At 41.5% G+C, this 13,088-nt stretch overlaps 1 protein-coding gene across 3 annotated transcripts in view; it reads left to right on the forward strand.

Moving 5' to 3' along the window:
* LOC129714210 (WD repeat-containing protein 7) overlaps positions 1-13,088 on the forward strand; it is a 546,583-nt gene that overhangs the window by 73,753 nt on the left and 459,742 nt on the right. For all 3 annotated transcript variants that reach the window (XM_055663773.1, XM_055663850.1, XM_055663908.1), the window contains 3 exons: positions 2,212-2,359; positions 3,153-3,401; positions 9,640-9,860. In XM_055663773.1, the coding sequence (XP_055519748.1) occupies positions 2,212-2,359; positions 3,153-3,401; positions 9,640-9,860 (618 nt within the window). The remainder of the gene's footprint in view (positions 1-2,211; positions 2,360-3,152; positions 3,402-9,639; positions 9,861-13,088) is intronic.

Consider the following 13,088-nt stretch of genomic DNA (forward strand, 5'->3'; position numbering starts at 1 on the left):
AACTCTGCTTATTCAAACTCTGTTTGAATTCTCGTCAATACCAGTTTGTCCAGAAGTCTTGTATGCCAATCATAGTGATCACGTTGCCTTTATTTATTGACAGGTTTGTTTAATAGTGATTTCAGTTCAAATGTGATTTTATGTTTTTTGCATGCATTTGGTATTTCTGGTGAGTTTATTTTGACTTTGGAAGTTTTTTGCACAATAAACAAAATTTGTTCAACAAATTGGACAGGTACATGGATAGGAAAAGTTCAGAGAGATGTGGGCCAAATGTGGATATGTGAGACTAGAATAGATGGGCACTTTGGTCGGCATGGGCAAGCTGGTCTGAAAGGCCTGTGCTGTGTGATCATGACTCTAGGATATTTGATACCAAGGTAACATTGGCTGAACTTCTACGATTTCAAGATTACATCATATAAAAAGTGTTAATGCCCTGCTAACTTTTTTTTTTCATATGGCAGTTTCTAAACCTTAGAATTAAATCTCTTTTCCTGGATTTCACTTTGTACTTATTTATTTACACATGCTTTGTTCCAAGCATTGTAATACATTGTGTTTTAGTTCATCCAGGCGGCCATGTCTCCTGTTAAAGGATTATCGGTATGTTATGTCATAAGTACTGCCGTTTTAGTTGTTCAAGGCATTTATTCAGCCATTATTATTAAATTGGAGAACATGTTTTATGCTATCGAACTGGGCACCTTTCACTGGATTTAGCTATCATTGAGCTTGGCTTGTGTGGGTGCCTGTTGTCTTTGTTATTACACTATTTGCATGAGCTCACACAGGGGATGAGTTGTGACCAGTGCAGCATGAACTGCTCCTGTGCTTTGCTCTGTCCGAAGATCTTTTCCATTATTTGTAAATGATAGTGATGGGTAGAAGCATTTAGAAACAGTTTGGAAAAAACAACCTATTAATTGAAACATCACTTAATACTTTTATTTAAAATCACATTTCAGTCTCTGAACATAATTAAAGCTATAATAAGTAAAATAAAGCAAACCGCCTCTCTTCCATTGTTGGTGATTCCATTGAAGGGAATGTATATTATGAATTACCATTTTTCGGGTGCTGTGTCCAGAATGAAGGGGCTGTCCCACAGTACAAGCTAATTCAAGAGTTCTTCTGAGTTTACCCTGATTCGAACTCGGTGAATTACGGTAATAGCCGCTCGTAAGTACTCGGGGCTCTCGTGGACATTTTTCAACATGTTAAAAAATCTTCACGAGTCTTCACGAGCTTACCGCGTTTCCCGAGTACCTGCCGTTAGCGTTACGAGCCGCGAAGGGACATCCCGAGCTCTGACGTAACCGCCACGTACATTCTATGTGCTTACCACCAGTTTTATTTTTTTTAAATTCGGGAGAGCTCTTGAACTACCTCGTACAATGGGGCAGGCCCTTGATGCTTGCTGGTGTTCTGTCACAGAATCGCTGGCTAGCCATCAGCTGAATCCAATGTGATGAACTCTTGGATTCAATCAATTACATTTAAATGTCATTATCTCTTCAGTTTATTCAAGAATTTTATCAGAATTACTGCTCTATTTCTTGTTACTTTGCAGTTAAATTTCATTAAGTTAATTTATTTCACAAAGTAAAATTTAATATTATTAAATTTCATTACTTGCGACACAGTTGATATTTCTAAAATCATTCTATCCTGAATTTATTAATTAAAAGTTGGTCATAGAGACATTTGAAATATTCTACAAAAGCTGCCAGCTTTCTTTTGTGAAACTGCACCAGAACTATACAGAAGTTAGTGAGGCATCACTCCCAGATTAGCTCAATTTGTTCTATGATCCCTTTGACAGAGAGAACACTGTGCCTTCTCTGGAACTCTCTGCCACAGAGGGTAGTTGAGGCCAGTTCATTGGCTATATTTAAGAGGGAGTTGGATGTGGCCCTTGTGGCTAAGGGGATCAGGGGGTATGGAGAGAAGGCAGGTACGGGATACTGAGTTGGATGATCAGCCATGATCATATTGAATGGCGGTGCAGGCTCGAAGGGCCGAATGGCCTACTCCTGCACCTAATTTCTATGCTTCTATGTTTCTCGGGCCTCCAATGTTCCATGTGCAGCTATATGATGATCTGCACATTTTTAATCTTAATATTTTCAGGTTTCTAACCAAGTGAATCTGTGTGTCCATTATTTCAGTACACTAAATGGAACAGACCTTTATTTTATCCCACTGCAGCTTCTCATCTGTCCTCCTGTCACCCGATTTTTCTACGGCCGTCGGGAACCCTTCCATAAACTGCTGATTCAGGGAGATTCATCAGGGAGACTCTTGATATGGTGTATTCCTCAAATGATTGACTTGCCTCAGAAAGATACTGTTCAAGGTAAAGATGCTTGCGCTTTGTGCTTATTAATTCACTTTGATACCATTGTCTATGAAGATGGACAAGTGCTCAAACTGTATAGTTGTTTTTAAATTTCTATTTCGTGTTTTAAAATGTTGTTCTTTACTATACCAATACCAATTCCTGCTGATGAACCAGGATTTCAACTACATTTCTTATTCTTTTATGGACAAGTTTTTTTAAGTTTCAAAAAGTAAGAAAGAAAAAGCTATTCCTCATAGCCGTTGGCGCAACGTCTAGCGGACTTAGATTTAACATTTTGCATAGATGATTAAAGGGGATTTTGGGAGAGACATAATTTATGTGAGTGGAATTGACAAGAACTCCTTGCCTATAGAAATAGTGCAAGCTACCACAATTTTAAAAGGAAGTTGGATAGGTTACTCCACAGAATGGTTAGACCACAGAAGAAGGCCATTGCCCTGCAAACTAATTAAGAGCAATCCAGACAGTCCTATTCTCCTCCCCTCTTCCTTTAGGCCTTTAAATATTTTGATTTCATATGCATATCTTGTTGCTTTTGGAGAAACACCATATGAATCTGCTTTCTTGACTTCTGGCTGTGTGTAAACCACATGTTCAGGGCTATGGGGGATATAAGAGGAGAATAGATCTGATTGGTTTCAATGGGCAGAATGATAGTCACCTATGATGATTTGGTTCTACTGCTCCAGATATACGGGGTGGGTCAATATTTATGTTTGGGTAGCTTTGGGACATAGAAACAGACGTTCTTCAGTGTTTTGTATTGAATTGAAAATTTCTTTCACAGACTTGGAAGTTACCACTTCTTCATGCTTACAAGATACATTTGATCATCTGCTTCCAAGACCTGCTGGAATTATAGACCAGCTGAGCACACAGCCTGGCAAGGAAGAGCCTTTGAAAGTCACCGCCAGTGTTTATATTCCCTCTCATGGACGTCTTGTATGTGGCCGTGAAGATGGCAGTATTGTTATTGTACCAGCCACCCAAACAGCTATTGTCCAGTTACTGCAAGGAGAACACATGCTGAGAAGAGGTAAAGTATCATCTACTCAGCTTGAAATTCATGCTATCACATCATCTCTTGCAATATTTTTTTAAAGGAAGTATTAAATAGTTTTTTTTTTAGAACATAATTTTCCACCACCATGAATTATAATTTACTGGCACAAGTTATGCATGTTTGCGACAGTATGGGCCGATACAGCGTGCTGGCACTTTGAAAACTTTAAACATCATCATTTTATTTTCCAGCCATGTGATACTTATGCTTATTAATCATGTCTGCAGCAACCTTTTTCTACAAAAACCTCTGCACTCTTATATAACTGAGAAGGAAAATATTTCTGAAATCATATATGGTTGAATATAGCAGATAGCTTCAGTTTGGAATGAAAACATCAATGGTCTGTCCTGGGCCTCCTCCATGGCCAGAGCACCACCGGAAATTGGAGGAGCAGCACCTCATATTCCGCTTGGGCAGTCTGCACCCCAGCGGCTTGAATATTGACTTCTCCAATTTTTCCGGTAGCCCTTGCTGTCTCCTCCCCTTCCCAGCTCTCCCTCAGCCCTCTGGCTCCTCCTCTTCCTTTCTTCATCCCCACCCTGCATCAGTCTGAAGAAGGGTTTCAGCCCAAAACATTGCCTATTTCCTTCGCTCCATAGATGTTGCCGCACCTACTTAGTTTCTCGACTACATCAATGGTAACTTGTGTAACTGCTGACAAGTTCCCTGCATTAATATCAGCAGCTTTGGGATTAATTCTCAAAAACAGAAATCCTGATGCTAACTTCTAACAGCATTTTTGGAAAAAATATTCCTGTTGGGCTTGATGAGAGCAGATAACTAAATGCCTGATCAAAAATAAAGGGTTTGGAATCTTGGCATCAAAAGGGAAGAAAAAATAGGAATCCTGCAAGGGTATGTACATTTGGAAGAATTAATTACAATTCTAGCATTCAAAAAAGCCAAATAGAAAATTATTAATAAGTTGGCAAGAAAAGGAAACCAAAGTTATTTTGACTGAACTCTGTTACCAAGACACAAGAAAAGATTGTTTGAATTGAATGTCTTCAGAAATAGAAACGCATCTACACAAGAGGATTTTTGTCATGTGTGTACACCAAAAAACATGTTTTAAAATTGTCGTGCTGTGGAAGCTTTGATCATGTTGCTGAACATGTGCTGGGTTTCAGAAAATTGGAATGATTTTCAAAACATAAATACGAGAAGCCAGATTTATTTTGATCCATTAAAACCAATACTAATTTCAAGTTATACTTTCACCGTAGTGTGATTTAAATATTTGGAGTTTCCCCAAGTTTTTTTAAATCATTGGAAAAATCTTCGTAAAACAAAAGGACCTGTCTGGTTCTCTTCGATTAAATATTAAGCCAGGTCACACTCATCCCTCTGCAATACACAATAGACAATAGGTGCAGTAGGCCATTCGGCCATTTGAGCCGACACTGCCATTCAATGTGATCATGGCTGATCATCCACAATCAGCACCCCGTTCCTGCCTTCTCCCCATAACCCCTGACTCCGCTATCTTTAAGAGCCCTATCTAGCTCTCTCTTGAAAGTATCCAGAGAACTGGCCTCCATCGCCCTCTGAGGCAGAGAATTCCACAGACTCACAACTCTCTGTGTGAAAATGTGTTTTATTCATCTCCATTCTAAATGGCTTACCCCTATTCTTAAACTGTGGCCCCTGGTTCTGGGCTCCCCCAACATCAGGAACATGTCTCTAGCATATCGAAACCCTGAATAATCTTATACGTGTCAATAAGATATCCTCTCATACTTCTAAATACCAGAGTATACAAGCTCAGCTGCTCCATTCTCTCAGCACATGACAGTCCTACCATCCTGGGAATTACCCTTGTAAACTACGCTGCACTCCCTCAATAGCAAGAATGTCCTTCCTCAAATTAAGGGACCAAAACTGCACACAATACTCCAGGTGTGATCGCACCAGGGCCCTGTACAACTGCTGAAGGACCTCTTTGCTCCTATACTCAACTCCTCTAGTTATGAAGGCCAACATGCCATTCGCCTACTTCACTGCCTACTGTACCTACATGCTTATTTTCATTGACTGATGAACAAGGATCCCCAGATCCCGTTGTACTTCCCCTTTCCCCAACTTGTCACCATTTAGATCATAATCTGCCTTGCACAGGTTTTTGGCCATCCTACTCCGCTGATCAGGTGCCGAGGAATTTTCCCATCGATGAAAAATAAAAGAGCATTTAGTGTTTAAAAAATGTTGGGATTCTCTCTTCTGTCAATCATGCCATGAAGGCCACGCTCCTTCTGCTGGGAGGGGGAGGGACTATAAAACCCAGAAGTGTGGGCGTGGCTCAGTCTCTGCAAGATGGAGGAGGCAGATGTTACGACTCGCTGTCTTTAGTGGCCTTGCACCCTGCTTGAAATGGTATGAAACTGCACTTGAATTTGTTGGCCTTGCACCTGCTTGAAGTGGTAAGAAACTTCACTTCAATTTGGTGGCCTTGAGTCAACTGCCAGCCCACCAGCCGTGAGTGTGTTGAAGCTGCCAGCACAACAGGCTTGAGTGACTGAGCCACCAGCCCAAAAAGAAACATTCGGCCCACAAAGTGCATACTAGCCCTCTGGAAACCAGTCCCTCCCCCCACCCCCCCCACACCCCGGCCACCAATATTGGAATTGGCGAAGAGGTGGAATATTGCATTGGGGGACCAGCCCACCCATGTGATGCTGGGACCCAACGGTATATCTCTATTTATCACCCGCTATATATATATATATATATATATATATATATATATATATATATATATATATATATATATATATATATATATATGCATTTCGATAGAAAGGCTGATTGGGATAGTCAGCATGGTTTTGTACATGGGAGAATGTGTCTTACAAGTTTGCTCAAGTTTTTTGAAAAAGTATTTGTGTATATGGACTTCAGCGAGGCCTGCTTTTAAGGTTCTGCATGGTAGACTGCTCTGGGATGTTAGATCCATGGGAACAAGGGAGAGCTAGCTAACTGCATACAGAACTGGCTTCAAGGAAGGATGCAGAGGGTGATGGTGGAGGGTTGTTTTTTGGTTTGAAGGTCTGTGACAAGTGGTGTGCCTGAAGGATAGGTGCTGGGCCCATTGGTTTTTGTATTGTATTGTATTGTATTCAAATTTATTGTCATTGTCTCAATTTGAGACAACAAAATGAATTTCCCTTACAGGCAGTATCATAAAAAAAGTAATAAAAAAAATAATTGTGATTTATATCATCGATTTGTATGACAATGTACAAGGCATGACTAGTAAGTTTGCAGACAAAACTAAAGTGGGTGGTATCCAAGACAGTGCGAATGAGTATTAAAAATTACAGCATGGTCTCGATCAATTGATCATGTGGGCTGAGGAATGGCTAATAAAATTAAATGGAGATAGGTTTGTTGTGTTTTGGGAAGTCAAGATAGGGCAGTACCTTAATAGTGAATGGTTGGGCCCTGGGGAGTGTCGCAATGCAGAAGGATCTGGGAGTAGAGGTACATAGTTCTCTGACAGTGGTGTTGAATGGATTAAAGGCCGATAAATCCCCAGGGCCAGATAGGCTGCATCCCAGAGTACTTAAGGAAGTAGCTCCAGAAATAGTTGATGCATTAGTAATAATCTTTCAAAACTCTTTAGATTCTGGAGTAGTTCCTGAAGATTGGCAGGTAGCAAACGTAACCCCACTTTTTAAGAAGGGAGGGAGAGAGAAAACGGGGAATTACAGACCAGTTAGTCTAACATCGGCGGTGGGGAAACTGCTAGAGTCAGTTATTAAGATGGGTAGCAGCACATCGGAAAGTGGGGAAATCTGGACAGAGTCAGCATGGATTTACGAAAGGTAAAGATGTCTGACGAATCTTATAGAAATTTTTCGAGGAGCACAGTTTGGAAAGTGGTGAAAATCATTGGACAAAGGTCAGCATAAGAGATTAGTATACGAAAGGTAAAGCACATGGCTGGGGGTTCATCTTATAGAATTTTTCGAGGATGTAACTAGTACGGGCGTTTTGGATCCAGGCAGTGACTATTTGGGACCCCAGCTATTTACAATATATATTAATGATCTGGATGAGGGAATTGAAGGCAATATCTCCAAGTTTGCGGATGACACTAAGCTGGGGGGCAGTGTTAGCTGTGAGGAGAATGCTAGGAGACTGCAAGGTGACTTGGATAGGCTGGGTGAGTGGGCAAATGTTTGGCAGATGCAGTATAATGTGGATAAATGTGAGGTTATCCATTTTGGTGGCAAAAACAGGAAAGCAGACTATTATCTAAATGGTGGCCGATTGGGAAAGGGGGAGATGCAGCGAGACCTGGGTGTCATGGTACACCAATCATTGAAGGTAGGCATGCAGGTGCAGCAAGCAGTAAAGAAAGCAAATGGTATGTTAGTTTCATTGCAAAAGGATTTGAGTATAGGAGCAGGGAGGTTCTACTGCAGTTGTACAGGGTCTTGGTGAGACCACACCTGGTGTATTGCGTACAGTTTTGGGCTCCAAATCTGAGGAAGGACATTATTGCCATAGAGGGAGTGCAGAGACGGTTCACCAGACTGATTCCTGGGATGTCAGGACTGTCTTATGAAGAAAGACTGGATAGACTTGGTTTATACTCTCTAGAATTTAGGAGATTGAGAGGGGATCTTATAGAAACTTACAAAATTCTTAAGGGGTTGGACAGGCTAGATGCAGGAAGATTGTTCCCGATGTTAGGGAAGTCCAGGACAAGGGGTCACAGCTTAAGGATAAGGGGAAAATCCTTTAAAACCGAGATGAGAAGAACTTTTTTCACACAGAGAGTGGTGAATCTCTGGAACTCTCTGCCACAGAGGGTAGTTGAGGCCAGTTCATTGGCTATATTTAAGAGGGAGTTAGATGTGGCCCTTGTGGCTAAGGGGATCAGGGGGTATGGAGAGAAGGCAGGTACGGGATACTGAGTTGGATGATCAGCCATGATCATATTGAATGGCGGTGCAGGCTCGAAGGGCCGAATGGCCTACTCCTGCACCTAATTTCTATGTTTCTATGTTTCTATGTTTCTATGAAAGAGGTGTCACATGTGGTAGGGTGGTAAAGAGTGTGTTTATGTACATTGGCCTTCATCAGTCATCGTTTTGAGTATAGGAGTTGGGACTTTATGATTAACTTTACAAGGCAATGGCATATTGTGTTCAGTTTGGTCACTCTGCTGTACGAAGGGTTTCATTAAGCTGGAAAGGGTGTAGATAAGGTATACGAGGATTTTTCTAGGACTCGTGGGATTGAGCAACAGGGAGATGCCGGATAGGCTTGGACTTTATTACTTGGAGAGCAGGAGGCAATGGGTGCTATGATCGATCTAAATAAAATATGATTTAGTTGTGGATACTTCTGAAAAGAAACATAGAAACATAGAAAATAGGTGCAGGAGTAGGCCATATCGATGGCACTGGGCCAATATTTGCAGTAGTGTAGAAGAATGAGGGGGACATCATTGAAATGTACAGAATAGTGAAAGGCTTGGATAGAGGTGGATGTGGAGAGATGTTTCCACTAGTGGAAGAGTCTGGGATGAGAGGTCATAGCCTTAGAATTAAACAATATTCTTTTAGGATGGAGATAAGGAATTTCTTTCATAGAAACATAGAAAATAGGTGCAGGAGTAGGCCATTCGGCCCTTCGAGCCTGCACCGCCATTCAATATGATCATGGCTGATCATCCAAATCAGTATCCTGTACCTACCTACCTCTCCATACCCCCTGATCCCTTTAGCCACAAGGGCCACATCTAACTCCCTCTTAAATATAGCCAATGAACTGGCCTCAACTACCTTCTGTGGCAGTCACCTGATCTGATAGAAGACTAGACTGGGTAATAAGGACAGATTTTTTTTTCCAAGAGGACATTAGTTAATCATTTAGATTTTTTTATTACTACTTAATAGCTTTCTGGTCTTAAAATACATTTGAACAAGTACATGGGTAAGAAAGGTTTGGAGGCATATGGGTCAGATGCAGACAAATGGCTTGGATGGTCGTCTTGGCCAGCATAGAGAGAGGTCCAAAGGCCAGTTTCTGGTCTTTATGACTAACATAACGCTGGTCCAGGCAATGGGTATATGAAAGGTATCGGCTCTTTTTCGTTTTAGTTTTTACATAATTTTCATTTAATTTGCCTGACTTTCTGTGAATTTGAATATGTGCTGATTTAAGCATTTTTGTGTATGAATTTAAATCTCCTCAGGTTGGCCACCCCACCGAACACTTCGAGGCCATCGCGGCAAAGTGACTTGCCTGTTGTACCCACACCAGGTCGCCATACGGTATGATCAGCGCTACTTGGTGTCAGGTGGTGTAGATTTCTCTGTAATCATCTGGGACATCAACTCTGGGGAAATGAAGCATACCTTTTGTGTCCATGGCGGAGAGATCACACAACTGGTAGTTCCACCTGAGAATTGCAGTGTAAGTTCTTTATTAGCTCCTCAGAATTTAGTTTGTATAAATTTAATCTTTGATGGTAAAACATTTATACTGATCCTTTAGTGCTCAATTAAGAAATAGATGTTTTAATAATTATTTGTGCTGCAAAATTATTATTTTATATCCTGTAAACTTAACCTACTTAAAGGTCAGTGGAGGAATTTTAAAATTACTTTATGGATAGTTTTCAGAAATGATTACACATTTTAGATGCAACCAAATTTTCATTTTGCACAATAATTTTAGGGGTAATTATTAGACAACTGACCTAATTTGGCTTCAGAAGAGTGAATTTATTATTATTCAATCAACCAGAACGGTGCTCAGTTATACATACATATCTTTCCCTTCTAAAGAACACACAGAAGCAAACAAATTGAATAAATCGCCAAGTAAGGCCACTTAAGAGGCCCTCAGAAGTCATTAGAGTGTATTGTTATATTCGTTGTGGGTGAAAAGGACGTGATGAATAGTGCTTCAAAATAGGCTGCTTCGAATTTTCCTAAGAACCACCTTGAAAATCATTTTCAAATTGGAGAAAATGGTTCACTTTTCTCAGATCCTATTCCCCTGATACAGACAGTAGTCACTGATGCAACACTCTTGTCCATTACCATTATTGAATAAGGAAATACCCCTATACCTCCTCCCTCAACACCTGTCTCTAAACCTCCTTCGCACTCCTGCCCTATGCCTCCTCCCTCAACACCTGTCCATATACTTCCTTGCTCACATACTATATATTACAGGGACCCCAGCAATCCATTCAGGTGAGGCCGAGGTTGATGTGCACCTCATTCCTGATGTATCCTCCTTTACCCAGAGACCAAGTGCAGACTCGGTGCCCATTTCAGCAAACACATGGATCTACTGGTTGCTAACCATTCTTGTTATTTTCATTCTGACCTTTCTCTCCTGGGCAGCTTCCATTGCCAGAGTGAGGCCACACGCAAACTGGGCCTACATCACCTCATTTACAGCTTGGGTTGCTTCCAATGCTGTGGTATAAGCATTGAACTCTCCAGTTTTCCCCTCGACTTCCCCCCCCCCCCCCCCCCCCCCCCCCCATCTTCCCTGTACCCACCTACACCCATTTCTCCCCTCCCGTTCCACCTACATTCCTTACTCTGGCTTCATAATTTGCAACTCTTCTACCCTTTTATGAACCCTTTAGTATTTTCACCTCAGACCTTTGTCCAACCATCTGGCGATCAAAAGCTCCGTTCTCCTGTATTCACCTATCATTTGCCAGGTTCTATCCTGCCCCTTATTCCCTTCCACCCATTCTCCCCGACCCCCACCCATCCCAAACAATCAATCTGAAAAAGGATCCAAACCCTTTCTATCCATGTTCTCCAGAGGTGCTGCCCGCTGAGTTTCTCGAGCACATTATGACTTTTTTTGTAAACCAATATCGGCAATTTCTTGTATCTGCTGTGAAATCTTTGTTGTTTTTGTTGGGATCCTTAACCAAAAATGGAGTACAAGATAAATTAATTGTTGTAATGCACATGGTAAATTGTTTGTGCAATGATTCCAATGGTTATGCTTTTGAAATGGAGAATGTGGCTTGTGAATCGCTTTTCAAATCTATGTATTTGTGATTCCAGTGTGGCAGAAATTCCACAAACAATTACAGTAATCATGATAGAGGTTTGGATATAAGGATACGGTCATTACAAAATTATAAGATAGGAAGCTGGCCATTGATTATCAAATTATTTAATGTGAAAATTATGAATTAATTGTTCAGTGATTCAGTAATGGATTGATCCATACATTTATTGACAGATCAGAAAAAGGAATAAATAAAACAAAGTCTAAGGTTCCGCTTAAAGCAGCATTTAAACCATACCAAGATTAAACAAACCGTTTAGTCTTGTTATGCTTAAATGCCACTTATCCTGAAGCTACTCATTTAAAACTTGGAAAAGAGTAGACACTGGTAGATACAAAGTGCTGGAGTAACTCAGCGGGACAGGCAGCATCTCTGGAGCGAAGGAATGGTTGACGTTTCGGATCGAGACCCTTCTTCAGACTTGTGTCTACCTTTGATTTAAACCAGCATCTGTAGTTCTTTCCTACACATAGTGGGGGCTATATGCCAGTTAGTCTGACTTTGTGAAGGGGAGGTCTTGCCTGACAAATTTGCTGGAATCCTTTGAAGAAGTAAATAGCAGGACAGACAAAGGAAAGTCAGTAGACGTTTTATACCTAGGTTTTGGTCAAAAGTGCCACCAAAACACTCTCTATTTGTTTGTGCACGTCAGGTTGATTGCACTAGTCAAACAGGGTGGACCACGTGAAGGTTGTTAACACCTTTGCAATGGCTCCCTGTCCTCTCTCATATCGCCCCTCTCAGCATATGCAGAAGGGAGAGGATGTTGAAAGATTGGTGCACCATCGAGGCTAACCCTGACCTTCCCATCCATGTTAACTTGAACAATCTGCTCAACATGCGCCTGAAGTCCCGCTGACCCTTCTGGTCTTCCGTTAAATCCCTTGAAGACTTTGACCCCAAGATTGAGTGGCGCAGAGCCTGGAAAGATGCCAACACCAACAACGGGGAGGTCATCACAGACCCTACAGTGAAACCACCGGGTTTTAACCTCCATCGCAAGCAATGGCTAACCATGAACAGAATCTGCACCCTCCATGCAAGGGCAGCACATTGCCTGCATAAGTGGGGGATGACAGGCAGCCCTGCTTGGGACTGCGGACATCCAGACTAGACCATCCCACACATCGTGAATGACTGACCACTGAGGCTTTTCCCTGGTGGCATCAAAGCCATCCACCCAGCAACTGATGCTGTCCTGGCCTGGATGTCTACCTTTGATGTACAACTTTAAGCTGAGCACGCCATACGCAAGAAGAAGACCTAGGTTTTCAGAAAGCGATTGATAAGGTGCCACATGGAAAGTTTCTTAATGGTTGATGTTTCAGGCTGAGACCCTTCTTCAGACTCTTAATGAGTAAAGTTTCGGGTCGAGACCCTTCTTCAATCTCGACCCGAAACGTCACCCATTCCTTCTCTCCAGAGATGCTGCCTGTCCCGCAGAGATATTACAGCATTTTGTGTATAATAATAATAATAATATATTTTATTGCCATTGCACATAGGTGCAACGAGATTTGGTGTGCAGCTTCCATCCGATCGTCATAACCTAAACAACTAATAAAATTTAGATACCCCAAGAAACATGATTT

Source organism: Leucoraja erinacea, chromosome 1, assembly GCF_028641065.1.
Source record: "Leucoraja erinacea ecotype New England chromosome 1, Leri_hhj_1, whole genome shotgun sequence".
Taxonomy (NCBI): domain Eukaryota; kingdom Metazoa; phylum Chordata; class Chondrichthyes; order Rajiformes; family Rajidae; genus Leucoraja; species Leucoraja erinaceus.